Source organism: Falco naumanni, chromosome 19, assembly GCF_017639655.2.
Source record: "Falco naumanni isolate bFalNau1 chromosome 19, bFalNau1.pat, whole genome shotgun sequence".
Taxonomy (NCBI): Eukaryota; Metazoa; Chordata; class Aves; order Falconiformes; family Falconidae; genus Falco; species Falco naumanni.
The window spans coordinates 1,403,704-1,431,473 of record NC_054072.1 but is presented as its reverse complement, the minus strand read 5'-3'; the positions used below and the strand labels follow the sequence as shown (position 1 = coordinate 1,431,473).

Genomic DNA, 27,770 nt, shown 5'->3' with positions numbered 1-27,770 from the left:
GGTCACTTCCCTGTGCCACTGTGCGAAAGAGGCGCTGTCACCAAGGCACTGCCACCTCGGTGCCAGGGTGCATTATGGAATGGCACTGTGTGTGGGGGGGAGGGGCTGCTGCTGGCTTGGCTTGGCGGGTGTCACTGTGTCACAATATGTTTGTCGCTGTGTACCTGTCACTACATATCTACGCTCTGTGTCCCTGTGTACCCGCATCCCCACGTCCATATGTCCCTATAACATTGAGTCCCTGTGTCTGTGTGTCCCCATGTCCCTGTGTCCCTATAGCTCAAAGTCCCCATGTCCATGTGTCCCGTCTCCATAGCAACAAGTCCCCATGTCCACATGTCCTGATAGCACTGAGTCCCCATGTCCCTAGAGTACCAAGTCCCTATGTCCCCGTGTCCACATATCCACGTCCCCATGCCCCCACAGCACCGAGTCCCCAAGTCCCCATGTCCCTATAGCATTGAGTTCCCATGTCTTTGTGTCCCCATGTCCCCATGTTTCCATGTCTCCACAGCACCAAGTCTGCATGTGCCCATGTCCCTGTGTCCCTATTGCACCGAGTCCCCTTGTCCCTGTGTCCCCATGTCCGTATGTCCCAATAGCACTGAGTCCCCATGTCCCTGTGTCCCTATTGCACCGAGTCCCCATGTCCCTGTGTCCCCATGTCCATATGTCCCTATAGCACTGAGTCCCCATGTCCTTATAGCACCGACTCCCTGTGTCCCTGCATCCCCATATCTCCATAGCACCAAGTCCCTATGTCCCCATGTCCCCGTGTCCACATGTCCCTATAGCATTGAGTTCCCATGTCCCCATGTCCTCGTGATCCCATGTCTCCACAGCACTGAGTCCCCATGTCCCCATGTCTCCATGTGTCCCTATAGCACCAAGTCCCCATGTCCCCATTTCTCCATGTCCCTATAGCACCAAATCCCCATGCACACATGTCCCTATAGCACCGAGTCCATGTGTCCCCACGTCCCCATATCTCCATAGCACCAAGTCCCTATGTCCCTGTGTCCCCATGTCTGCATAGCACTGAGTCCCCATGTCCATATGTCCCTATAGCACCGAGTCCCCATGTCTGTGTGTCCCTATTGCACCGAGTCCCCATGTCCCTGTGTCCCCATGTCCATATGTCCCTATAGCACCGAGTCCCCATGTCTGTGTGTCCCTATTGCACCGAATCCCCATGTCCCTGTGTCCCCATGTCCATATGTCCCTATAGCACCGAGTCCCCATGTCCCTGTGTCCCCATGTCCATATGTCCCTATAGCACCGAGTCCCCATGTCTGTGTGTCCCTATTGCACCGAGTCCCCATGTCCCTGTGTCCCCATGACCATATGTCCCTATAGCACCGAGTCCCCATGTCCCTGTGTCCCCATGTCCATATGTCCCTATAGCACCGAGTCCCCATGTCCCCGTGTCCCCATGTCCATATGTCCCAATAGCACTGAGTCCCCATGTCCCTATAGCACCAAGTCTCCATGTCCATATGTCCCTATTGCACCGAGTCCCCATGTCCCTGTGTCCCTATAGCACCGAGTCCCCATGTCCCCGTGTCCCCATGTCCATATGTCCCAATAGCACTGAGTCCCCATGTCCCTATAGCACCAAGTCTCCATGTCCATATGTCCCTATTGCACCGAGTCCCCATGTCCCCGTGTCCCCATGTCCGTATGTCCCTATAGCACTGAGTCCCCATGTCCCTATAGCACCGAGTCCCTGTGTCCCCATATCTTCATAGCACCGAGTCCCCATGTCCATATGTCCCTATAGCACTGAGTCCCCATGCACACATGTCCCTATAGCAACAAGTCCCCATGTCCCCGTGTCCCCATGTCCGTATGTCCCTATAGCACTGAGTCCCCATGTCCCTATAGCACCGAGTCCCTGTGTCCCTGTGTCCCCATGTCTCCATAGCACTGAGTCCCCATGTCCATATGTCCCTATAGCACTGAGTCCCCATGTCCCTGTGTCCCCATATCCATATGTCCCTATAGCACTGAGTGCCCATGTCCGTGTGCCCCTATAGCACCGAGTTCCCATGTCCCTGTGTCCCCATGTCCATGTGCCCTTATAGCACTGAGTTCCCATGTCCCCATGTCCCCATGTCCATGTGCCCCTATAGCACTGAGTTCCCATGACCCTGTGTCCCCATGTCCGTGTGCCCCTATAGCACCAAGTCCCCATGTCACCATGTCCCTATAGCACCGAATCCCCATGCCCACATGTCACTATAGCACCGAGCCTCTGTGTCCCCTCGTTCCCATGCCCATACGTCCCTATAGCGCCGAGCCCCCGTGTTCCCGTGTCCCCCCGCCCCGCCCCTCCCGGTCCCTCTCCGCCCCGCCCCTCCCGGTCCCTCTCCGCCCCGCCCCTCCTGGCCCCGCTCCGCCCCGCCCCCTGCCTCTCCCGGCCCCGCCCCTCCCGCCCCCTCCCGGCTCCGCCCCGCCCCCGCCTCTCCTGGCCCCGCCCCTCCCGCCCCCTCCCCGCTCCGCTCCAGCCGCCGCGTTTCCCCCGGAGCCGCCGGGGGGCGGGGCCTGCGCATGCGCGCCAGGCGGGGCGGCGGGCCGTGCGCGGCGGGATGCGGCGCCGGGGGTTGTAGGGCCATGTCGCAGCGCGGGGGGGATCGTGATCGCGACCGGGAGCGCGATCGCGACCGGGAGCTGCAGTGGTCGGCGCGGAGAATGGGGACGTCGTTGCTGCTGCAGCTGTCGGTGCACGAGCGGGAGCTGGACCTGGTCTGCCTGGATCACAGCTACGCCAAGCCCTGGAGCGCCCACCCCGACGCCAGCGCCGCCCGGCCCACCCGCATGCTCTTCCTCACCCCTCGGCGGCAGCCCGGCACCGCTCTGTGAGCCCGGGGGGGCGGCCTGGGGGCCTGGGGGGCGGGGCGGGGGGCCTCTGGGCCCGAGAGGCCTTTGGGAGGGCTGAGGGGGTCCTGAGGGGTCTGTGAGGGGAGAATGGCCTATATGGGGGCTGGGGCTGGGTGCTGAAAGGCCTGTGTGGGAGCTGGGGGAGGTCCTGAGCGGTCTGTGAGGGGAGAATGTGTCCTGAGGGGCCTTTGGGAGGGCTGAGGGGGTCCTGAGGGGTCTGTGAGGGGAGAGTGGGGGCTGAGGGGCCTATCCTGTGGGGTTGGGAGGGGGTCCTGAGGGGGCTGTGAGGGGACAATGAGCCCTGTGGGGCTGAGAGGCCTGTGTGGGGGCTGGGGGGTCCTGAGGGGGCTGTGGCACTGAGGGGCTTATGTGTGGTTAGAGGGGGTTCCTGAGTGGCCTGTGAGGGGGGAATAGGGCCTGTGTGGGGCTGGGGGAGGTCCTGAGGGGTCTGTGAGGGGAGAGTGAGGGTTGAAGGCTCAATGTGGAGGCTGGGGAGGGGTCTTGAGGGGCCTGTGAGGGGAGAGTGGGGCCTGTGGGACTGAGGGGCTTATATGTGGCCGGGGGGAGGGTTAAGGGGGGAATAGGGCCTATGTGGGGCTGAGGGGCTTATGTGGGGACTGAGGGTGGTGGTCCTGAGGGACCTGTGGGGTCTGTGAGGGGAGAGTGTGGAGCAGGGAGTGTTCTGTGGGGCCGGGAGAGGTCTTGAGGGGTCCGAGGGGAGAGCGGGGGGCTTGTAGGACTGTGGGAAGTCTTGTGGGGTTGGGGGGTCTGTGAGGGGAGAGTGTGGGGCAGGGGCCTGCGTGTGGGGATGGGGGGAGAGAGTGGGCTCAGGAGACTAGAGCGGGTTTGGGGATCTGTGGGGAGCAGTATGGGCTGGGGGAAGGTGGGGGGGGCTGAGCTGGGGGTCTTGGCTTAGCACCGCGGGGGTGGGCTGGTTTCACAGGCTTGGTGCCGGTGTGGGAAGGGGGGTTTTGGCCAGGCCTCAATGGTTTGGTTTAGGGTCAGGGTGTGGGGCTGGGGTTGGGGTCATGGGTGAGTTTGGGGTGAGGGGTGGAAGTGCCCTCAGAGTCGCAGCTCAGGGCTTGGGATTCAGGGGGCTTCCCGAGTTCAGACCGGGAATAATAAGATACCTGGTTATGAAGCTCAGTGGATTTTGAGCTTTAAAGCACGGCAGACCCCAGGGCAAGCAATCTCCTTCTCTAAAGCATAATTATTTCCGACAGTGAAGCAGATATCCCCATCGATGTCGAGACGGTGACGCCCACGCCCGTGCCACTCTACGACAACCAGAAGGCGCGCAGCGTGATGAACGAGTGCGAGCGCCATGTGATGTTCGCTCGTACAGACGCGGATGCCCCTCCACCGCCGGACGACTGGGAGGAACACGTCAACAGGTAGCGCAGGGGTAGCAGAAAAAAGAAATTTGGGCGCTATAAACAGCCACCTGTGGCATGTTGTGGGTGGATTTCTTAGTGTGACTCGATAACGCAATGACGTTCCTGAACTGAATAATGTTCAAAGAAAATGAATTCTTGTGTCCAAATTCCTTGTCTGCCTGCTGTGAAAGCTGTTGGATCTAATGGTAGAGGCTGGCCCAGCTGCTGAACCTCTCCCACACGCTTCCCATGAAGCAGTCTCCTCTGTTGAGAGGAGATTGGGACAGTGAGTCGTCAGATTTCACGTAGATCCTCAATTCCAGTGTCGAAAATGAAGATAAACATAAATTCCAGCCAGTCAAAAACCCTTCCTGGAACTGTAGTCAAGCCTGCTTGCAGTCTTGTCATTATAAGGAATGTCTGTTTTGATGGTTTTTTTTCCTGGACAGTTTGTTTGAGAAACATGGTGATAGCCTGTGCTAAAAAGAGTAATTATTTTGGTCCTATTTATTGCTTCTGCTGTTACTTTTGTCTTTCTGGTGCTTGGATGTTTGCCGACATGCCCTAGTGACATCTAAGAGTTTTTTATTGAGCAAGCCTGCTAATTACATCTGCTGTAGCAAACCCCATTTTGTCCATAGCTGTGAATCAGTTCTTGAGGCTGCGATCGCAGCTGACTCCCAGCTGTGCTGCTGATGCCGACTGGGAACGGGCAGTGGCTTGCAGGACCTGGATGTCAGTGTAACAGTGACCTGTGTTACCTCTCTGGTTTTCTCGACAGGACGGGTTGGACGATGGCCCAGAACAAGCTATTTAATAAGATTCACAAAGCGCTGCAGTCTGACCGGCTGGCTCGCTTGGCTAACGAAGGGGTACGGTCTTTTATTTCCTATTTCGCTTTCCAGCAGAGTCCCTGCCTGTGTGTGTTTATCAGTCTTTACTAGTAAAGCTCAGTTTGAGTCAGGATAAAAGTTTTGGCCTTTGGGTTGCTTAGTCTTTAAGAACTGGGCAGCTCTGGGCTTCTTTGAGGCATGATTTTGTCCTCACTGTGAGGATTTTGGTCTTTGCTTGCTGCCAGAGGACTTTGGGCTGCCCAAGCCAATACTTTCCTGTGGCTTGGGATGCACGTGGCATGTTCGATCTTTCCCATAATTGTATTTCTTTTTTATTTCCTTAGGCTTGCAATGAGCCAGTCCTGAGGAGGATAGCGGTGGACAAATGTGCTCGGAGGGTCCGCCAAGCCCTGGCTAGTGTGAACTGGGACACCAAACTGATCCAGTGGCTTCACACAACATTGGTGGAAACGCTCAGTTTGCCAGTGCTGGCTGCTTACTTGGATGCTCTGCAAACGCTTAAAGGAAAGGTGATAAAAGCAGTGAAAGAATTCGCTATCACTTATAATATTCTCCCTTTATAAAGCTTGTTAAAGGTTTTATCCTTTTTCTTTGGACTGGCTGTGTGCATTTTCTCAGTCGTTTCTGGCCTCTGGTTTCAGATCCCCACCCTGATTGACAGGATGCTGCTCTCCTCCACCACGAAGACGGGGGCAGCAGGTGCTGAGGCTCTGTCTCTGCTGCTGAAGAGACCTTGGGACCCAGCAGTGGGTGTCTTGTCACATAATAAACCTGTGAGTACCTCTTGGGGCTTGCAGGGAGCAGGAGGCTGTTGTCGCATCAGCTTTATTTTTCCCATCCTTCTACTGTCCTCTTCCTTCCACCTTTGGCTTGCTTCCTGGGCTTTTTTTCCTCCTGCTTTAGACTTGCTCAGTGAGGGGGACTTTTTTTCTGTTGGACACGTTCCCCGCCTTATACTATCCTGAGGTGGCTTTGGCTGGCAAAAATGTGATTCATTAATGAGCTACACAAGATCTCTCCTGCTTTGTTGTGTGGGCCAGGCTGGGTAGCAAAGTCTTGGGCAGGGAAGTTGCTTTTCCTTACATGTCTCTTGTTGAACTTTGTAGAGTAAATTGCCTGGTTCCCCCCTCATCCTGATTGCTTCCTCTGGACCCTCCAACTCCATGTTCCCCACTTCTCGACGGCATCGATTCTGGCAGTCACAGCTTTCCTGCTTGGGAAAGGTTCGTATGGTCGGTTTTGAAAGGAGAGAAGTACAAACTAGCAGCTGTGCTAGGCTGCAGCTGCTGAGCTGCTTTTTACAAGCCTTCAGTGCACCAAAATACTTGGCTCTGCTGAAAGCAGAGGCTGGCATCTACCATCTGCAATGTTTACCGTCTGAGACACTGCACAGGGGATGAAGTTGTGCAAATCCCATCTGTCTGGGGTCTCTTGCTGACCAAAGTCTTCCATCTTCAGCAGTTTAGATGGTGTCATTAACTGTTATTAAGGATCGATGAGTTTTCTGGTGGGAAGAGTTTGGAGGAAAGAGACTATAGGTCACCTTAGTCCTCTGCCTGGATGGTCACACGCATCTTAATTAAGATGGTAGATTAATGTGGGTGTATAGGAGCGAGGTGGGTAGCAGAGGTGGTCTTTGTGGGGAATTCTCATATTTCCTCTGTTTTTAGTAGTTAGAAGTGAATCCTGAGGGACAGAAGGAGAGAGGAAGCACAAGTTCATGCATAAACTGGTTTCAGTCTGTGCTAATTGTTGTGGGTACCTGTTGTCCCCAGTAATGCTGCCTCTATCAATCCGTCTTTCATTTCCAACCGCAGGTGATTCCCATCGCCACCCACCTGTTGAACAACGGCAGCGGGGTGGGCGTGTTGCAGTGCCTGGAACACATGATCGGGGCAGTGAGGGGCAAAGTGGCAGAGGTAAGAGCAATGAGTGTATCGGGGAGCTTTTGCCGCTCTCTTCAAACTAGCCACCTTGCCTGTAGGTGCTGTGCCACCCCAGTGCAGCGTCCCTTTGCCTGTCCTTCTTCTCCATCCATGTCTTTTGTTTTCCTCCTGTAGATTCACAACCATTTTTCTCACAAGCCGATCATCCTGATTGGGTGGAACACAGGTGCCTTGGTGGCCTGTCATGTAAGTACCTGATTCCTTTGCATCCTCTCAGAGCCCACTTGGCAGCTTTGGTTCAGAGCTAGATTTAAATTACTTTTACATTTAAGGCTATATCGGGGTTGTTCCTGTCCCTTTTCTCTTTCCAAGGCCTGGCTTTGAGACAAATAACCTTTCTGGTTTTGGGGGCGTAGGCAATTTGAGTAATTCGATGTTTCTTTCCCACTCTTTTGATCCACAAAGCAAGGTCAAAATAGGGAAGATATTTCTGTGCCTGGCAGAAGAGCCTTCACACCCTCAGTGCACTTCAAATGCTGACTTCTTGCTTTTTCTACCCAGGTTTCGGTGATGGAGTATGTCACTGCAGTTGTGTGCCTTGGATTCCCGCTTCTCACCATTGATGGCCCCAGAGGGGTAAGGACCAAAGGGAGGTGGAGCCATTTAAAGAACGGAGGTTTTTTTTGGGGGGGGTGGTGGTGGTGTTCTAATCTCCCTAGATTGTTTCACAGAATCGGGCTTGGAAGTCTGGTGATAATTGGGAGATTTTTTTGAGGGGTGTCTGTGTGATTTTTATTTGGAGGGGGTGTGCCCAGCAGGTGGGACTGTTGCATTCGTAGTAGGATTCTTGATGCCCTAGTAGGTGCGAGAAGTCCTATGTTTGCTTGTCTCTGCTGTGACGTGTTTTTGCAGCTCCTTTCTGCAGTCTTACGTGCAGGTCTCTTGTTAACTGTGTCATTTGGCACCAGAGAGGACGACTTGGGTGATTTTTATGGAGCCCAAATTGCTCCTTTATTAGCTGACCAGTGTGTGACGGGGTTGGGAATGATTATGGTTGTGCTAATGAAATGGCTAATTCTGAGGATAGCCAAAATCTCTATAAAAGCTGTATATATAAAAAAACGTATGAATTTGCTGGAGCACAGTGTGGCTCTAGAGCAGGGTTTTCTTCAGGGCTCGGTACAGCTGTGTAAATCCCATCGGGGGTCACCCTTTGTTGGTGGCGCTTCAGGTGTATCCTGGGTTTGTGTGGCAAAAGCTTGGAAGGAGGAAAATGCGGTGAAATAGGGTTTTTGAGGGGGAGGGCATCAGCCTCGGCTGTTAATGAGTAACAGCACTATGTACTCATTCAGCTTTTGAGCCAGTCCTTCTCATGAGATATTTAAATGAGTCACACAGTTTATACTCCTTTCAGGACACAGGTGGCGTGTACCGGGATCACGCGTGAAGCGCTGTCTGACCCTGTGGCATGTGCCTTCCCTTTTGGGAAATCTTCATCTAATTCAGGATGGTGTTTGGCTCCAAAGGCTCTGCGTCCTGGATCAGTCTTTCTGGATTACAGTTCTCCTTGCTCTTACAGGATGTTGACGACCCCCTCCTGGAGATGAAGACCCCTGTCCTCTTTGTGATCGGTCAGAATTCCCTGCAGTGCAACATCGAAGCGATGGAAGATTTCCGGGAGAAAATACGAGCCGATAACAGCATGGTGGTGGTTGGAGGAGCAGATGACAACCTCAGGTAACGCTCTGCGAGATGGGTGCTCCCTTCCCAGCAACACCGGGCAACGTCTGAGTGTGCTGCGTACAAAAACTCACCCAAATTTCGTATTTGAAACTAGATGGGAACTGCATAAAATGCTGCATCAAGGTCAGCTTTGTTATTCAAAACCTGGTATGTTGGATAGAGGGTCAGTTTTCTGTGATAAATCAGCATTGTTTCTCCCAGCGGTGAATAAAAGATCCAGGGTACAGTGTGGTGTGATACTAGAGCAAGTTTTGGTTTTCATGCCACCCCTGGCTCTGGAATATGTTGCTTTTGGAGGCTGTGCATAGATTTGGGGTAAGGGAGGCTGTAAGAGCCTTGCAGGAAACAAGAAGCTCTTAAGGTTTCACTAAACTGTGGGGCATGTTCTCCTGTCGTAACTTGGGCGCGTTTGGAATAACTGCACCAAAAACCTGAGCACGTCTTGTACGAGAACAGGGTTGGCCTGGTGCTGGCGCTGGACCCATCAGCTCAGACAAGGTTTTGGAGCATCATATAAGTCAGAAACTTATAGTAGGGATAATGAGGAAAGGAAGAAACATAAAACTCTGATACTGGTCTGAAGACAGAGCTCTGAAGGGGAAAGCAACGTCGTATTGGCTTTGCAAAATGCTTTGGGCTGCTGGGCCTTTTTCCTTGTCATTGAAGTTTTGTCTTGACACTTCCGAGGGATGAATCTCGTCTTTCCAGTAGACGGTGCTCTTGGGTTGAGAGCTGAGGGAGCTGGCTTTTCCTCACCCTGTGTCTAACTGGATGGGGGAGTGAGCTTGCTGCTACTTGGATCTTACTTTCAGGTGGAGAGTGATGTTGTGTGAACATGGAAAACCAAACGTGTTGACTTGCATCTGTTTTGTTGTGGGCTTTTTTTTTTTTTTTTGTAATAGGATAAGCAAAGCCAAAAAGAAGTCTGAAGGCCTGACCCAGAGTATGGTGGACAGGTGCATTCAGGTAACCACAGAAATCTTCCTTTTCTACCTCAAATCTATATAAAAAAAACCAGACTCTGTGCTGAAATGGCTCACTGACAACAACCTTACTGCCAGGATTGGTTGGATTGAAGGTAATCTGTCTCCTGAGTGGGATTTTGAAGCTGTTGTCTCCTGAGGAGGAGAGATGTGAGCTTTCTGGTAGTGCACCTGAAACAAAGAGCAGTTTTCTAAGTCTTCCAGGACATCTGCCTGGGGGAAGCAAGCGGTATTTTTGGGAGCACTGGAGAAACCATTATGTTTTCTCTCCCGTGTGTCAAAAATCAGTGGAGTGTGAGCTTTAATGAGAAAGCCAAGGTCTCTCTTTAAGGGTCTAGGGTTTCTTTTTGCAGAATATTAAACCTAGAGAGCCTTATCCATTTTTCCCTTTGGGAATCTTTCATTCTTCTCTTTTTTTTTTTGTTTTGTTTCAAGCTGTGAAAATCAGTTGTTCAGAGACCTGCGCACCACTTAGTCTATTTGTTTCATCCTTCCTAGGATGAAATAGCTGACTTCTTGACTGGAGTCCTCACCCGAGCAGAGAGCCACTCAGGCTCCGATCCCCGGGACCTGGATGCTGAGAAGAAGAAGAAGCCGCGTGATTCAACCAGGAGGGATCTATCGTTTGACTTGCCGGAAAGAGGCAGCAGGCCCACCTCGCCGGCAGCCAAAGTGCCTGCCTCACCTTCAGGCTCAGAGGTGGGAAGCTCTTTCTGAGATAATTTGAGCCGGGGAAGGCTGAGGTTGTGTTGTACCACTGAAATATGTGGCAAGAAATGTGGTTAGTGTTGGAGGAGGGAGGTGACAGGATACGGAGGGGCTTGTGGAGGGGCAAACGAACCTTCAGAAATAGATCTGCTCCAGCAAAAGGATGTCAGTGCTACACATTGCTACGCTCAGGGTTGTGACCCAAGGGAAACGTGGGGGTAAGAGGTGTTCCTTCTCTTCGAGCAGGACTTATCCAGCGTCTCCAGCAGCCCCACTTCAAGCCCCAAGACTAAAATGGCTGCTGTGTCCTCCATCCAGAAGCCCAGCCAGATCGGCACCACGCAGCTGCTGAAGAGGCAGGTGCAGAGGACAGACACTGTCCTGACGCACAAACAGGCACAAGGTAATGCCCTGCTGCTTTTCCAGCCTCTTCCCTCTTGGCATCTGCATTTTTGGTCTTTTATCTGTCGTGACGTGTGTAGGTTTTTGTCTTCCGAGTCCTGTCTTGAATTCCAAGCCTCCCAGTGGCAGCTTTCTCTACAGCTCGGTCCCCTATCACTGTCATCTGAAGGCAGCAGCCTGTGGAGGGTTGGAATTAGATTGGAAATGGTGTTTCTGCAGCTTGCGGAGCCTTGCTGCTGTTCAAAGTGGGAAGGTTTTTTCACTTGCGCTGGCTGATCAAATCGCCACGTAGCCGTATTCTTAATCCTCTTCCGAGCGTGAGCCTGGTGTCTTGTATCCTTGGAGGCTGCTTGGGAGGGAGACTGAGGGTACTTGGGAAATGGCTGAGGGTATCGAATTGGGACTGAAACAGTGGGGCTTGGGTAATTACAGAGTCATCTTGCATCAAATGGCAGCGGAAAACCTGCTCTGAATAAGAATCCAGCTTGAGCTCTGGGGTTTTTTTTGTCCTGTTAGATGGTGATTAAAAGCCTTACGGTGCAGCTTCCGTCTGATTGTGAGCGCTGTGAATGTAGGTAATGGTTTTGTTGATGATGATCTCTTCTGGCAAGTATCAGCGGCACCTGGGGAATAGTTCTCCATCCTCCCTTCTCTCCTTATTTCCTTGCTCCATACAGACCTGAACAGGCTTCTTGTTGTCTCCTGCAACAATGTGACCCTCCTTATCCTCTAAAGTCTTTCTCGAACTCAGGGGTAGGCTCCAGGGGCAAGTTGAAGCTTGGATCTCCCTTGATTTCTCAGACCACGGACTAAAGACATTCCTTTGTTGTTGTAGTTGAGGGAGGAAGTTTCTAGATAGCATGTGGGAGGCAGGAGGGGGAGGGTCTGTGGAGTGGGGTGTGTTGTGGCTGCCTTGTTTTGCTAGGAGTGCTGCTGCGCTTCTGGCCTGCCTTTTGTGGCCGTATTCAGGGATGTGCTGGCTGACGTCTCCAGCCGCTCTCAGCTTCTCAGTGCAATTGCTCAGTCAAGCTGGCCGTGCCTCCTTCCCTGGGCGCTGGAGCTTGACCTTTTCCCAATGGTTGTGGGGCTGGAGAGGGCTCGTGCGGTTGGGGTGCGCTCTCTGGGGAAGCTGGGATGATGCCCTTTCTGGTGTCGGATGTGCTACGCTGCCGTCTGTCCAGACAGGAGGTCGGTGTGTCTCCATTGTGCCCTGTGGCTGGATGAGTCATGTCTGGAGCTCTCTGCCTGCCTGCCTGCTCCGAGGTCTCTGTCTGTGGGTCGCAGTGGTGTCCCTGGAGTTCCCTGTCCCCCTCCAGAGCCGGGCTGTGATACTGTAATTCTCTCTGATTCATTTCAGCTCAGTTTGCTGCTTTTCTGAAACAAAACATGCTGGTGAGGAAAGCTCTTCCTCCTGGCACCTCTTCATGTCTCTTTGGTGAGTATCTCCTCACTTCTGTCTCCCTCCTTCTCTCTATCTCTGCTATCTTCTTTCATCGTCTTCCTCTTCCCTTGCATTGGTTTGGGGATGTGGCCCAACGTGTCCCCTTGTCCCCCTGCTTTTTGCTTTCTCGTTGCTGTATTGGAAGCTAAAGCAAATGGTCCACTTGCCAGCTGAGAGCGTTAACTTCCTCTGCGATCTTCCCCTGTCCCGGTAGGTAAATACTGCGCTTCGAGCCATGTAGTCTGGCAGCCGGTTTGCTCTGATGGACTAAAACTTGGTGGAAGATGCGGTGATGTTTTTTCGATCGTGAATTTAACCCTTTCCCGTGCTGGGGCTGAGAAGGGGATCCTGAGAGACCATGTGTGTGTTGGGGGAGCATCCCGAACATGTGGAGCAGCAAAAAGGGGCTGTTGCTGGGAGCAGAAACAAGGGATTTCCAAGTGACTTGGAAGGGGCAGATGTGACGTGTAGAGCCATGTTTCTTGGCCAGAGAGAGTTAGAGGAGAGCAGAGAGGTCAGGGAGAGGAATGGCTTTGCGAAGGTGGTGATGTGGTGGGAGAGGGATGCTGTCTGGACCAGGAGACGTGCGGAGGTGAGCAGTCTTTAGCCCTGTGGTCTCAGATTGGGTGCAGGAGCACGCGGAGAAGTGAGCCTCGGTGTGTGGGATGCTCTGAGGGTTAGGGATCGAGGGGCAAGTTCCACAGTGTATCTAAAGATGGGGTTTGTCATCTTGAATGGCAGTGACTGTGTGGAGCTGGGATTGGGAAGAAAAGTTGAAATCCCAAGCTTTGGGAGGCTGCGGTGTCGTCACGTGAGCTGTCAGTGTCAGTTCTCTCTCTGGGTGACCCCAGGGTGCTAGGAGCATTGATGTGGGTGAGAACTGCCTCTCTGAAACACCACACACACTGGTGCTTTTAACTTGATGAGGCAAGCGCTGGAGGCAAAGGTATTTTGGCGTGCAGTGTAGAGACTCATAAGATAGAGGCTCCTTGCTTGTCCTGAGCACACATGAGGTGTAGTCCAAACTGCATGCATACAGCTGTGGTAACGAAGTCCTGAGGCAAGTATTGGCCCAAGCTGGTTGTTTTAAAGGTTTCTTTCTGCCTTGAGCCTTGTTTTGTGCTCTCCCCTGTGTGATGAGGTGAGCCTGGGAGCGCTCGTGAAGCCTTGGGCTTATCCGGAGTCCTCCCACCCAGCGTCTGCTGGGAAGAGAAACCACAGTGGGTGTTTCCCTGCTGGTGGGGAGACGTGGAGAGGCTGGCATCAGCCTGCCCTGCTTTTTGATAAGATCAAAAGCCGATTAAAATCTCTGGGCTTACTATCAGCTGCCTGAGGTGCAAGGTAGGAAGCCGGGGCATGTGTGCCACGTGCGCTGGGAGTGTTTTGAATTGTTTCGGGAGCTGGTGCTCCTTCTGAATGCACAGCCAGCCCTTGGTGGTGGGGGTCTGTGTGCCCCTGTGTGAGCAGAAGCAGGCTGCGCTCTCGTGCGGTGGGGACACAGAGGGACGTTGGGTCACTGCTTGCCAATGCTTTGAGGGGCACCTAACGCCACTGCCTGTGCATGTGCCCTTTCACTGTCCTGCTTGGCTGGTGGCATTTTTTTGGGGGGTGGGGTGGGGAGGGGGCTTTGGTGCCTGCAGTCTGTGCACGCCTGGTGAGGTCTCTCTGGATGGTGATCTGGATGATGCATGTTTGCAGGTGGGTGGGGGGCACGGGAGCGTTGCACGAGTGTCACGAGTTAACATGCTTCAGCCACAAGTCCGGCCTTCGATGGCAGGCCAGCAAGCTTGGCACTTGTCTTGGGGACCACAGTGGCCCCAAAATGTCTGGAGTCACCTGAAATTTAGGGATTTGGCTTCGTTCTTGTCCTACACCCACAGTTCAGAGGTATGTAGGTGGTATGCAGGGAACATATAAATACATGTATGTATATATTTATGCGCACATGCACATTTATATTGATTTTTGTATAAAATATCCATATCTAGATATATAGAAATAAAAAGGTACATACGTTTTGGCCGCTAGGCGGTTGAATACACAGCTTAGATGCTCAGGACCGTCTGTAAAGAGGGAGTTAGCTGGCTCGGCGGCGGTCTGTGGAAGCTCCTGATGGAGAGGGCTCTCTGTAGGTTTGAGCAAAAGCCTTTTCCCCTTGCTGCAGATCATGGCAGCACTCAGGCATAGCGGCGGGTGCGCTTCTGAGCACGGCCAGGCCGCACACACCATAGCGGGAGGCAGATCTGCACCCTCATTTCGACCCAGTCTAGCAGCGTTTCAGGCTGGGGCTGGATGATTGTACATGCCAGTGGTGGGAGATGCGCGGAGCGTGAATGGGCAGGATGTGCCAGCTCGTGGCTCTGTTTTGTTCCTGGGCTGCCCAGAGGTGCTTGTCGTGGTTCCTCTGTGCTTTTTGATAGCCCTGGCCCCGGCAAGCTTGTGCTCTAGGCAAGATGGAATGAATGTGATGGTCAAGGACATGGCAGCAAAAGAAGCTGCTGGCGCAGAAGAAAAATCTCAGCTCATGGGGTGTTTTTTTTTCCCCCTAGTACCAACCAGCGTAGGGTATGTGGGGGCTTTGCTTTGCTGCAGCACCTTTTGTGCTCACAGCTGCTTCGCTTAGTGCCTCTAAGAAACCTGTACGCTTCAGTCCAGCTCCTGGAGGGCCGGTTAGGAGCGCTGGAAGGGATGTGCCGAACAACAGGCATGCCAATACCTTTGCTGGTGTGTCGGAGGAGCAGGCGGGCTGAGCTCTAATCCCAGCACTGGCAGCATGCCTGCATCAGCTTTGCAAATCTCTGCACCCTCATCCCTTCACCTGGAAATTAGGGACGTTGGAGGGGCCTGATGCCGGGATTGATGATGCTGTGCTTTGAAATGAAAAGCATTTATGTGGAGATGTGATATTGCTGTAGACGTCATTTTTCTTCGCTGCACAGGCAAGACAGACTTTGTATGCCATCCTGCCTTACCTTGTGAGTAGCTTAAGCTAAGTTCCGCCCCTAAGACAGCAGCTCAGGGCACGCAGAAGTCAGCGTAGATGGTGAAAAGGAGAAGCGTGGGATCCTGGTGCATGGGAGATGGGCAAGGCTGGCATGGAGGGAGCTGTGGAAGTGTGCATGGGCATGCGTCCCTTCTCCGCACCTTGGCACAGTGGAGCAGCACTGACCTCGAGGGATCGGCCGTCAGTTTTCAAAAAGCTACTTCTGTGTCCCCTAGTTCCAGTCTCCTCAGAGCACTCGGAAGGGGCTGAGAAAGATGATGTGCGTATGCAGCTGAAGAGGCATCAGACCCCCAGCCCGACCCAGTGCACCAAATCCTCCAAACGAGCCAAAATCAAGGTGACCATTGTCTCTCACGGAGATGCTGCTGGCGTGGGGAACGGAGCACCCCTCACCACCCAGGCAGAAAGTGAGTTGCGATTGCATAGCTGCTTTGTAACCAGAAAGGGGGGTCGTGGCTCTGCCCAGACCCGCTCCTCTGGGGCATGGGGAGGGGAGGGAGCTATGACTTCTTTTTGCTTTTTGTTTTTTTTATTACTATTTTGTGAGGCGTTAGCTGCAGGAAACAGATGGAGGCTCAAGGTGTGAGTGACTTGGGGATAGCCAGGGAAGTGTGGGGGCTGACAGCACATAGGAGCTTGGCAGGAGCCTCTGTTTTCCATAGCCGTTGGAATTGCACGCTCCAGCGAAAAGCTCAACCGTAGCCTCATGAGCTGCGAGGCGAATTTTACACCTTCCGCTGAGGCATCGAGCCGCTGCTGGAAGCAGGATGCCGGTCCTGGTGGACCCCTTGCTCCAAGTAGGTCTTGTGCGTCTCCGGTTCTGCTACCCACTCCTGCGCGAAGCTCTCACCTGGAACATGGGGATGACAGCGATGTTCCTCCCTCTGGAAGACCTTCGCGTGTTCAGACTTCCCGATTCAGCTGAGTGCCCCGCTCTGCTGATCCTGTTTGGGCCCGAAGTCTGGCACGATATGCTTTTGATACACATATAAACAAATACCAGCTCCTCTCCTGCCGCTGTGGCCGGGAAAACCCACTGTGCCACGCGCTGCAGAGGTCCCTGCAGTCCAAGAAGAGGTGATGGGCTCGGTCTTCTTCCCCTTGAGCCTTCGCAAGGGAGGCTGAAGGCTTTGGCTTGTGTCATCCTTGTACCTAAAGGATGTTGCCTTGTCGCTGGCTGCGCTGGCGTGTACGTCTTCCTTGTGGCGAGAGCCCCAGATACGTAAAGCAGTCGCTCGTTATTTGCGTTAGCTCGATGCAGTGCAGGACTGAAAAATCAGCGTTTCCGTTCTGAGAGGAAATTGGTGGTTTTCAAAGCTGAGAAATAATTCTGCTCCTTCCGAAGCATCTCTCGGTTAATTTAACAGTTGAACTGTGAACATGAACTAATAAATACACACTTTTTTTTTTTTTTTTTTAAGGTTGCAGTTTAACTTCTGGCAGCTTTGAAAAATCCCTGGTTTCTGGATTCTTTTTTTTTTTTTTTTTTTTTTTTTAATTTTTCCAAACTTTACTTCTTTTCACAGAAAGGAAATGAATTGCAGAAGTAAACATGAACCAAACCAAGAATTCCCTCTTACCGTGAGCAGGAGGAATTGCACAAGACAAACGCAGTTGTATCCCAAAACGCCGCAATAAACAAATATTGTGACTCGTCGCATCCCTGTGTATTTTGTAAAGTGTCTGTAAAGAATGCTTACAAAATCAATCGCTAGCGACCAGCCAGATCGGAACTAATCGGTTGAGGTGGTAGACCTGTGCCATGATGGACTAGGAGGAGGGGATTAGTGGAGATAAATGTTTAGGGGAGAGATTTGCATTTGGTGGCGAGGGCCTGAGATTTCACTGCTTACAGGTTATTATTTTTTTTAAGCCGATTCCTTCAATCTCACCTGTCGTAATGCTTCCACCACGGCAACTTCATGGTTTTTATTCGCACCTCTGCTCCGTTTGATACTCCCGATCTCCCGTAGCGTGGTGACTGGAGTGCGTGTTTATGGCTGCAACCGAGATTTCCTTGAGAAGACGCTTTGTGAGCAGGATGAGCCCGTGGCCTGCAGCGCTGTGTCTGTGGGTAGTTGTGTGAGAGAGGGGGAATCCCTAAAGACTCCTGGAGGAGAGAGAGTGAGATTTTTTTAATTTTTCTTTTGCAGTTGTTGCTGGAAAGCCGGTCCCCATGGCTGTCGGCCAGTCTGTGTCGAGCGCAAAGGAGCTGTCAGGACTTCTCACCGCCCCCAAGTGAGTGCGACTGGGTTTTTTTATAAGTGGGTTTTTATAAGTTTTTTGTAAGCTGTGGGTTGCTTTGACCGGCTGCCGATGGGAAGCACCGCAACAGGGCGATTTTGACATGTGGAGCTTTCTGATATCTTGCTTATAACTGGAATTTTCTGAAGTGCGGGAGACCGTTAGGCTCCTGAAAACTGTTTGTCAAGAGGGAGCCGAGTCAGAGAATGGCAGAAACAGAAGATATTGCAGCTGTTGGGCTATATTTCTATATTATTTTCCAAATCCATGTTTGCTTATCAGCATGTCTTTTGAATGATTTTGGTGTCTTTGCCAGAAATTCAGTGTTGCTTTTAATACTTCCCTTCATTCCCTCTGACAGTCAAGCATTTTTTTTCCAAAAATAGGAGAGAGAAGCCTCGGTATCAGCTCATGAAGTTGATTTACTGGCTGTAGGGATTTCTGCTGGGAAATGAATCTGATGTTGACATCTCACATCACTGTTTTACCTTTTGATTAAAACTAAGCTTCGGAGAACTGGACTGTGATCTGGGAGGGGAGAGGAAAAAGAGCTGTTTTCAAGTGGAAAGTAGGTTTTAAACAGAAAATGCATCACTACAAAAGTAGATTGCTCTAGCGTAGGGTGACAGCCCTTGCAGCACCTAGGTAGGTACACACATATAACAAGCTCAATTCCAGTTTGGAAATAGATGGATTTTGCCATAGGTGCTCCTTGTTCTAGCTGCTGCAGTGGGCGCAGGGGAAACTTGTCTTGCTTTGGGTTTTAGTAGCTTGTCAACTCCCTGCCTTATGCTTCCGGGAGTCCTGCTTGGTTGAATGAGGCCAGTGACAGCTCGCTGTCAAAGCCATCTTGCATTGCATCTGCATAGTTTTTATCGCTAACTGGAGTCTTTCTCTTCTTTGTAGGCTGAGTTTGGCAGTGGAATCCTCCTCCACAAGTCCTGCTCCGTCTGCCGTGATCCCCAGCAGCACGGCGCCCAGCGCTTTCCATGCCCTGCAGAGCAGGCTGGTGGCCAGCAGCACCCACTGCATGCAGGCCCAGCCAGCCAGTACCCTCCAAGGTACCTGCCTCTCTCCGTGTCTCTCTTGTGAATGTAAAAGGTAAACCAGGTTCAAAATCATTTGGTGGATCCTCTGTCTTGCGTTCCCTGGTTGCTTTGGGTTTGGCTGAGGCAGCGTTTGTAGTGCCTTGAGCCTGCGGAGATCCAGTGGGATGCTATCAAGTGAGGCTGAAGGCGCAGCAGGTGACCTGTTAATTGTGTCATTTGTGTGTAGCGATACCCTGAGATAACAAACCCGACCTCCTCTTGCCTCCCAGGTTTCACAGCCAACCTCATTGGTAGCTGCAGCAATGAAATGTGTTGGGCTGCGTGTGTAGAGTGGTTAGGAGGAACAGTTCTGCAGACACCTGCCGTATGGCAGACCTGAGATTTCACGCTGGTGAGCTCTCCAAGCCTGATTTTATTCTTTACTCTTTTTTAGGAGCAGCATCTGCCAGCAGCCTGTTGCAAGGGTTGAGCTTCAGCCTGCAGGACATCGGGACAAAGTCATCAGGCCTTCCGGCCAGCGTGACTGCTGCTGGGCCACCCGTGCAGGTACGTGGCCTGCAAACATCAGAGATCCCCCTCTGGAGGGAAGCTGTGTGGAGGATAAAGCGGTAGGAGTCGGAGGGAGCCTAGACAGGCTCTGTTTGCTCCAGGACCACAAAAGATGAGGGATGGTAGGTGTGAACCGCGGCTATATTGATACATCCAAGCCTTGGTGCTGTGCCAGGGGCTAAGGATTCCCCCGAGTGGTATGAAGTCTAGGAAACAAGGCTGTGGGAAGTTTTTTCTAGGCAGCCACCTAGAAAATGCTGAGGAGGAGTTGGAGAGTGGACTAGGGGAGGATCAGCAATCTTTCTGCTTGTTCTTCTGGGAAAACACATGCCTGTGACCTGCCAGGCAGTGCCTCTCATCCCATCAGTTGGAGTCGACCTCATTCAGAATGGGTGGTGGCTTCATTCGAAGTGGAGCCCCGGTTTCTCCCAGTTATTCTTTCAAGTTGGAACGGGTATGTGCAGACTGGAAGGGACAAGTTCTTGCCTTTAGACCTACTTGTGGCCACCAGCATGAAGTGTGGAAGCTTCTGTGGGAGGGAGAGGCTCTGCCGTCGCGGCATCCCCTTTCCTTCCAGGTGCTCAGTACTTCTGCTTCTCCTTCCAGCCCTCAGCTGTGAAGACTCCAGCGCCTATCCAGAACCTGAGTGCCATAACCACGGACACCGGCACTATCGTCCGCACAATCCCGGTTGCCACCTCTTTGTCTCTGGGAGCCTCAGCGAGCGGCAAGTCCACGGCCATTCACCAGCTGCTGACAAATGGGGGACTGGCAAAGCTGGCCAGCAGTCTCCCTGGCTTGGCTCAGATCTCCAACCAGGCAGCAGGTAAGGGAGAAGGGGGACAGGCATGCGAGGCAGCATCCCATCACCCCAAGACCAGCGTTTCCAAAGCTTATTTTACCTTTGAGCCATAGCTGTGGACAGCTGCATGTGCTAGTAATTTCGGAGCAACTGTCTCTAATGGGAAGATGCCTCTGACGCACCCCTCGTTGGTGAATGTGGCCTCCACGGTCCCCGTGTCTCAGGAGTGACTCGCTCACGTGTTTTCTAGGCTTGAAGGCCCCGACGACCATTACTGTGACACTGCGTGGGCAGCCCAGCCGCATGACCACGCTTAGCCAGGCTGCGATGGGGACCGTCCAGCCTCAGCTTGAGGAGCAGCCAATGCAGACACAGGCACCTCAGGTAATTTTAGGCATTTTCTCTGGAGAGAAAGTGTCGGCTGCTGCTCTTCTGACCTTTTTCTGACCGTCACAGTCAAGGGCAGATAGAGCTGTCATGGGGAAAGTGTTCTTGGTCACATCTCTTGGATGTGATGAGCTTTGTTGCTTTGAGGCTGCTTTGGGGCCTTGCAAGGCGGCGGTTCAGAAGACCCAGGTCATCTTCATGTCTGTTAGTGGCAGGGTCGATGCTGGCTGGCACGCTCGTACTGCACTGAGGGAATCTCCAGCTAGGCTTCGAAAGCTGACGTCAGCGTGGGAATTGTGATTGAAGCTCCAGGTTTTCTCGGCAGTAACAGGTTTTGGTGGGAGGAGGAAAGCTGCTTGTAGAGTGTCTATCCCCTGCTTATTCAGGCAGGAGAGTGGGTTGGCTGTCCTGTCTGGAGCCATTTCTGTCTTGAAAACGCTGCTCCTGACTATTAGACGCCTGGATGTGAGGCTGGGATGTGTGGATGTTGGGGATACTGTACTGTTCCCTTCTGCAGGTCCCCAACTCCGGTTCTTTCTCGCTGCCTTGCTGTTGAAACCAATTTATGCAGTGCCGAGCGTGTGCTCCGAGGTTGTATCTTTTGATACGGATCTCGTTTTGGAGGTGGATCACTGACAGCAGGAAAAGCTCTTAGTACCTGGCACATGGTGAGAGGCCAAACAGTATCTCAGGGATCCTGGCTGCCTTCCTGCTTCCTGGGTTAAGTCTTGGTGCGGCTGAGTTGAAGGCGTAAGGTGTCAAGTCAGGGTTTTTTTTGGTGTGAACGTGGTGGTCTTGGGTACTGTGACATGGACATCTCAACCCTGAATCCTGCAGGTAGCAAAAGGGATCAGTTTACTGCAGGTGTAGTCTTGGGCTCTGTCCTAAACCACTGTCAATTTTGAGCTGGATCCATCAATGTCAGGGTAGAAAGGTTGGCTCTGACTCCCTGCACAGGATGGTTGGTCAGCGGTGACTGTGATGTGCCATCAGCAAGGTTGACCTAAGCTCAGGTGGCTTCCCCGTGGTCCCGGCTGCGGTGCTGTACAACACACAGGCCGCTGCTTTGTAGCTGCTTTCCTGGACACAGGGATGCAGGAAGAACCAGGCAGCCCAGGCCTGTGATCTGCTGCTCAGGGCTGAAGGAGGCCTTGCAGGAAAAGGGCTGCTGGTTGCCTGAGTATGTACTGAGGGGTAGAACTGACTGTCCGGCAGATGCTGGCTGTAGTGATTTGAGGCAGGCATCTGCAGGGGGAAAGTAATGTGGAAATCAGGTTAGCAAGCTCCCAGAATGACAAATCCTGCAGCCTGGGCAGGTGGACAAGTGTAGAGCATCCAGTGGGGATCAAGCTCCAGTTCCCGACAGGGATTAACAAACTGGTACGGTGGGCTGAGGATGCCAAGACCGCTCCAGATTGGCAGGGTTTGTTTATTGGTGTGGGGTTTTTATTTTGCACGCGGTTTTTCTACTTTTGCTAGCCCAAACGCAGGCCCCGGGCAGGTGAGGTGGTGTAGGAGAGGCAGGGCAGTGTTCGCTCTGTAGTTTTGGTCCCGCTTGCTGGGTTGACTTGAGTTGTGGGGCAGTATCGTGGAGGCAGGGAGTGTGCTTCTACTCCTTGCTGCTCTCTGCAGAGGCTGTTTGAGGTTGCTTGAAGCCCTGAGGCATATTTAGGGAGGCATTATCCTAAAGGTGAAGCTTTTGGATGCAAGTTGGGTAAGTATTAACAGCAGCAGCCATAAATCCTTCATTTATCCTGTGCTGCTTTAGAGCTGCCATTGCACCACCATTGCTGGTAGTTCCCGCGCAGAGTCCCAGTTTACTGCCGGTTAAAGCTCAGATTTGGGATCATCCACGTCCTTCCTCCCTTGACTTTTCTGTGTTTCTTTCAGTCACTTGGCTAGCGCGACAGAGCCTGCGAACACTGGCAGAGCTGAGCTTAGAGCCGGCTAAGGTAGAGCTTGAAAACACAGAGCTAGTGACACTCAGTGCAGATCCCACCTAAGCAGCGGGTGAGTTGCTCTCGATCTGGAACTCTTCATCCATGTTGGAGGCAGGTTTTGTGGTCTTCAAAAGCCATTTGATGAACCATCAGAACCGGTGTGCTTTCCTTTGCTTCCTTCCTCACCCCTCAGAGACCCTAAATACCCAGCAGAAGGGTAATTGCGCAGCGTAATCAAACTGGGTCCAGATCGACGCCAGGGTTAACGGGTTCACGCACGGGTTAATGTTTGAAGGCGGTGGCACTTCAAACTGGATATTGGATCCTACGCTGTGACTTTTACCTACAATGCTGAGCTTGTGTGTTCAAGGTAGGGCTTAATTGTGTGGCCGGCTGCGAGAGTTGCTTCAAAAGCAAACTGAAAGCTGGCTTTTACAGGAAATGGAATGAGCTGTGTGTTTTTGTAACTAATTATAGCCCTTGACATCAGCTCGTGTGTACCTTTTAGCACATGGGATTACGTAATCTAGCAGAGCTTCCTGTAAAAGAGCAAATTTACAAAAGGCTTTGGAGGCTAACGCTGAGGGCTTAAGCTCCTGTGGTTTCAGCAGTAGCCAAAGCTGTTGTCGGTTGGGTTCCCTTTGAAATTCCAGCTGACGGCTCCAGTGTGCCTGTGCAGGAAGCGTGAAGCCCACGCATCGGCTGTGCGCTGTGATTTTTAAACTTTTGGGGGCTGGGGCGATGCCTGTAGCAGTTGAGATGCAGTTTGAGTGGGTAACTCTTTTCCTTCCCCCGTGGGCATTAAATAGGAGGCAGAGGACTTGAGGAATCTCCCTGGGGAGTTTGGTACAAATGCTTTCTGGGAGTAGCAGAAGCAGCAGCAAGAGCGTTTGGGTGGCTTTAAAGTGAAAATACGAGCAAGCTTCAGCTTCCCTTTTCAACAGAGTACTCCGCAGTGCTTTGAACATTGCTTTTTCTAAGGGTTTCCCCCCTGCAGCATATTTATATCCTGATAGTAGCTCCAGAAAGTGGAGGGATGGTGATTGTTTTCTGCTTAGTGGCACAAAGATCTATGCAGCAACAACCGGAGCTGCAAGCTGAGGCCACGGTTTGAACTTTGGGTAAGGGTCTCCCACAAGTGGCACAGGGCTAGAGCTCTGACTCCAGCCCTTGCTGCTGCCCAGAGCTGGCAGCTGGTGGTGGATGTGCTGTAAGCAGGCAGTAACCATCTTTCTTGTCCTGAAGTCTGACCCTTTTAACGCCCAGCAGGGCCAGAAATATTAGTTAAAGGTGATGGAGCACTGTTAAAACTGCTGCACAAGGCATGGAAAAGCAGGCTGTGACCTGCATGGGCATCGGGTACTGGGGGGATCAGACTTGAGCGTCAGCAGCGGTGGAAAGCGGGCAGGTTGGCTCCGAAGTCTGACTGAAGAGACGGGGATCTGCTTTTGTAGCTGGAAAAGCTGCTTCGGAGCTTGAATTTTGTCAGCTCAGGGCTGTGAGGGCTCCCAGGGAGAGCGCAGGAACGCATGCGGTTTGCTCTCCGCAGTGTCAGGTTGCAGATGCACTGAGACAGAGTTCTGGCAAGTGAACGGAGCCAGAGGCATCTGAAGAACCCCCCTCGCGGGGGGGAATTTCCAGGTATCCCACTGGAGCCTGTCGGTGCTCTCCAGGGTGTGCTGCTATCTGCTTTAGGATACAAATCCAAACTGCCCAGTTGTTCCAGTGTTGGACGTCTGTGGATGCTGGTGCTGTGTAACCAGCTGGTTCTTGGCAGGGCGGCTTGTACACCTTTCTCAAGTGAGAGGGAACCTCCTTGATGCAGAGTATGCTGTGTGCTGTTGCAGTTCTTGCTGGGCTTTCACTGGTGCCACTGGTAACAGCGTGTCATTCCTGCAAGTGGGTCTACACGGTGCAGGAATCATTCTTGAGCTCCTGGCTGTTGCTTTCCTGTTGCTGCAGAGGTAACAAACGCAGGACTGTTGTTCCCTGGCAGCCAGAAGTGGGGACGGAGCCATCCCATTCTGCTCCAGAAAAAGGCAATCGTGCTTTTAAAATACAGATCTCTGGGGATTTTCTCTTGGGATGCATTTTTTCTGGAGCTTGATCATGACTGGTCGGAGTGAGGGCGAGGCTGGAAGAAGCAAGGAGAGGGTGTGCTGTGATTCTTTTTTTGTTAGGTGAGGGCTAGCACAGGTCTAGGAATGGTTGCAGCCCCCCAAGGAATGGTTTGCGGCCCCCCGAAGATGGTGTATCCTTGGCAGCGGGGCACTTCCAGTAGCTCTCCGTTACTTTAACCCTTCCAGGCTCCAGACGGTGCTGTTGGGAACCTGGCCACCCCAGCTACCAGTGCCACCTCTCCTGGCAAGCTGCTGTCTCAGATGGATCTCAGCAAAGCCCAGGCTGGCGCAGAGATGGCTCCCGCCGACCCCGCGGCACACCTGACCGCCGCCGCGGCAGCACCCGTAGGTGAGGCGCATGGCAGTCGTGGGGCGTGGGCAGCCGGCCTGGGGACCGGAGCGGAGGCCGGGATGGAGCCATGCCACCGGGTGATGTGTGCGGAGTCACTCCGGGGAATAGCTGCCCAAATGCTGCTTATTTTTAATAAGCCCATCACTGCTTTTTTTTGTTGGTGGTTTTTTTTGGTTTTGCCTTTTTTTTTTTTTTTTTGTTTTTTTTGGTGGGTTTTTTTTTTTTGTTTTTTTTTTTTGTGGTCCCTCCCTCCCTTTAAGTTACGTTCTCCCGTGGTTTCTTTGCACAAGGAGTTTTGGCTCAATGCAGCCGGTTTTGAGCATCTGACGAAGAGCAGGGACTTAAAACTGGAGCCCAGACACAGAAAGGATTATCTGCAGTTTGTGTTTAGGGCCCTTGTCACGCGCTTGTAGGACTAAGCACTCTCGTGCTGCCCACGTTTGTTTACCTTGCCTGGGGAGAGCAGACCCATCCGCTTACAGCTAAAGAAATATTGCAGAGCCACTACCCAGCCAGTAAGTAGCCTTGGATTTAAAAATAAAATCGATATAGCGCAGCAGTGCATTCGGTTACATCTCCAAAGGCTTCTGTACCAAAGAGCCCGCTGCCAGCCGAGCCACTGTTTTCGTTTTCTTCGGTCCAGATGATTTCCAGGGAGGGTGAGTGGGTAGTCAGCACTCGGGATGAAGTCCAGTGGGAGCTGTGCCAGTTCCCCAAAGGGCAAATGAGGCAGCTCTGCAGCGTCTGTGCTTTACCACGCAGGCGGCTTTCCTTGCAGGCGTTAACAACCCGGCTACCCACCCTCTGCAGACCCTCAAACTCTGCTTTTCTCCCCCAGGACTCAAGAGGTGCAGAAGCACCAGGCTGAAGTCATAGTCTTCATGTTTTTTCTTGTTCCTTTTGTTATTTGGCATGGCTAGTGGATGAAGTTAGATCTGTGGAGAACTTCACCTGCTTTCACTGGAGGTTTGGGCTGGATTTGCGTCCAGCTGGAAGGACCGGTTTGTAAGAAAGCCGCTGGAGCAGCAGGGCGGACTGGGGTGTTAGCGCAGAAAATTTTCCAGACTGTTTCATGGAGCGGTTGTTGCTGATGTCTAACAGCATCGTGTGTCTGTGCCACTCCCCCAGCCTGCGTGGGGGTGGCTGGAGTCACCTGTCCCCACTGTGCTCCTGCCCTCCTTGACCCCAGGGTGGTGGGGTTGGTGGTCCCATCCTGGTTAGACTGTCGGTCGTCGTCAGCCTTTGCTCCCTGGCCTCCCCGCTTGAGGCACTTCATTTCGGGGAGTTCCACGCTGCACTGGCGGTGGTCGTGAGACGCTGTCACTGCTGACATGTGTGAGGGACGCTGCGGTGCATCTTTGGTGCTGCTGTATCGGAGAGATCCGGTGCTGCGCGCCAGGTGACCCAGCGCGGCTGGGCCTGCCGCTTTCCGCTCCGCTCCTCGGTGCAGGCTCCTGAGGGACCCAGCGAGTCACAGCTTTGGGCAACTGCAGGAGCAAACCGTGGGCTGCTCCGGGCTGGGGTCTTTCTGGCCAGTGTTGTCCTGAACCAAGCAGCGGCTCTTCAGGCTTTTTCCCACCCCCTGAGCACGTCTAAACCCAGCGATGAGATTTCAGTGAAGTCTCTTTTCTGTTGCTCTCTGGGCTGTGGCTACTGCAGATGCAGCAAGGGAGCAGGTTTGGACGGGGTAACCACCACGATACAACTTCTGCCATTGTCTTAGAGCATGGAGGGCTTTGTTTCACAGAGTCTTTCAGCTGTCTCCTGGGGTGGAGCACGAGGAGGGTCTGAGCTCCTCCAGTGCTGCTGGTGGGATGGAGCTGGAGATGCCAGGGATGAGCGGGAGCTTGCCTTGAGCCAGGCCGCAGAGAGCAGCGTGAGCTCGGGGGAGAAATCACGAGCTCGGGGACGAGGCGATACAGAGCGTGCTTGGCTAAGGAAGACCCGTGACACCCTGTCCCAACAGAAGGGGACTTTCTGGGGGAGAAGTTCAGACACTGAAGGAAGAAAGGGGTGTACTTGGGGAATGGGAGCGGTCTAGGAGGGGAGAGGTGCTGCTGGTGCCCAAGTTCAGCCGTTGTGGTTTCCTTGCCGAGGTATGACAGCGCTGGGGTTTGGTTTGGGGTCCCGCTCTGGAGAGTGGACAAAGCCAGGTCTTCCTCTTCGGTGTGAAAGCCCGCAACTCTGCTGCCACAGCTGGGGGCTGCAGCCCAGGGCGGGCACCACATCCCCATGGCCACTGACCATGCTTTCCTCTCCGCAGTGACCACCACCAGCCCCATGAAGACACTCTACGTCATGTCGGACGCCAAGCTGTCTGCGCTTACCAAGTCTGTGATGGGTGAGGCTACCTCTGTCCCCCTCAAACTGCCAGGCATCCAGCCTTCCTCCTCCTCCTCCTCTACCAGCTCTCCCACCGGTGCCGTCACCTTCACCGCCTCCCCGCTGGCCAGTGCCCCCAGCCCTCCCGGCAGCCTGGTACACTCAAAGGTGGGACCTGTCCTACAAACCGCTTCCAAGACTGTCATCCTGACCTCAACGCTGGCCACGGTGAAGGGCGACGGAGCCCTGGGACACATTGGGGAGAAGGTCGGCCTGACCAAGAGCACCACGGCCCTTGGCCATGCTCTGGGGACAGTGGAGACCCTGGGGAGGGTTCCCTCCGTGGTGGACGACGGGAGCACCATCATCCACGCCAGAGAGGCTCTGGCTAACAGACACTTGCTGTCCCAGGGTGTGCTGCCAGGAGGGGCTGGCACCACTCTGATAACGCTGGGCAGCAGCCTGGCCAGCTCCTCCATCATCGCCACGGCGGGGCCCACGCTCAGCCAGAAGCCGTAGGGACCCCCGGGACCCTCGGCTGCGAGTGGCGCTTCAGGAACACTGGGCTCTGGGTGGGAGAGGAGCAGCCCTGTGGGCACAGGGGGCCGGTTCAGGCTGGAGCAAACCGGGGGGATGTTTTTCTGGTTTTGTTGTTGTCTAATAAAACTTTTTTGGGTGTTTGGTTTTTTGGGGTTTTGGGTGTGGGTTTTGTTTTTTTTTTAATGGTT

At 53.1% G+C, this 27,770-nt stretch overlaps 1 protein-coding gene across 6 annotated transcripts; it reads left to right on the top strand.

Annotated features, from left to right (window-relative positions):
* The first annotated feature begins 2,566 nt into the window (after positions 1–2,566).
* On the top strand, positions 2,567–27,729 carry KANSL3 (KAT8 regulatory NSL complex subunit 3). Of its 6 annotated transcripts, XM_040617960.1 has the most exons (22): positions 2,567–2,858; positions 4,104–4,274; positions 5,038–5,128; positions 5,434–5,619; positions 5,752–5,883; positions 6,217–6,333; positions 6,928–7,029; positions 7,171–7,242; positions 7,558–7,632; positions 8,576–8,733; positions 9,642–9,705; positions 10,221–10,421; positions 10,677–10,833; positions 12,190–12,267; positions 15,493–15,684; positions 17,431–17,515; positions 18,428–18,582; positions 19,004–19,116; positions 19,726–19,945; positions 20,172–20,305; positions 24,555–24,717; positions 26,984–27,729. In XM_040617960.1, exons 1-22 carry the CDS (start codon positions 2,614–2,616, stop codon positions 27,559–27,561), a joined length of 3,489 nt encoding a protein of 1,162 aa, XP_040473894.1. In that variant the 5' UTR covers positions 2,567–2,613; the 3' UTR covers positions 27,562–27,729. The 6 variants fall into 6 exon arrangements, with proteins under 6 accessions (XP_040473894.1, XP_040473895.1, XP_040473896.1 ...); XM_040617961.1 differs by lacking the exon at positions 12,190–12,267; XM_040617962.1 differs by lacking the exon at positions 15,493–15,684.
* The last annotated feature ends 41 nt before the right edge of the window (positions 27,730–27,770 follow it).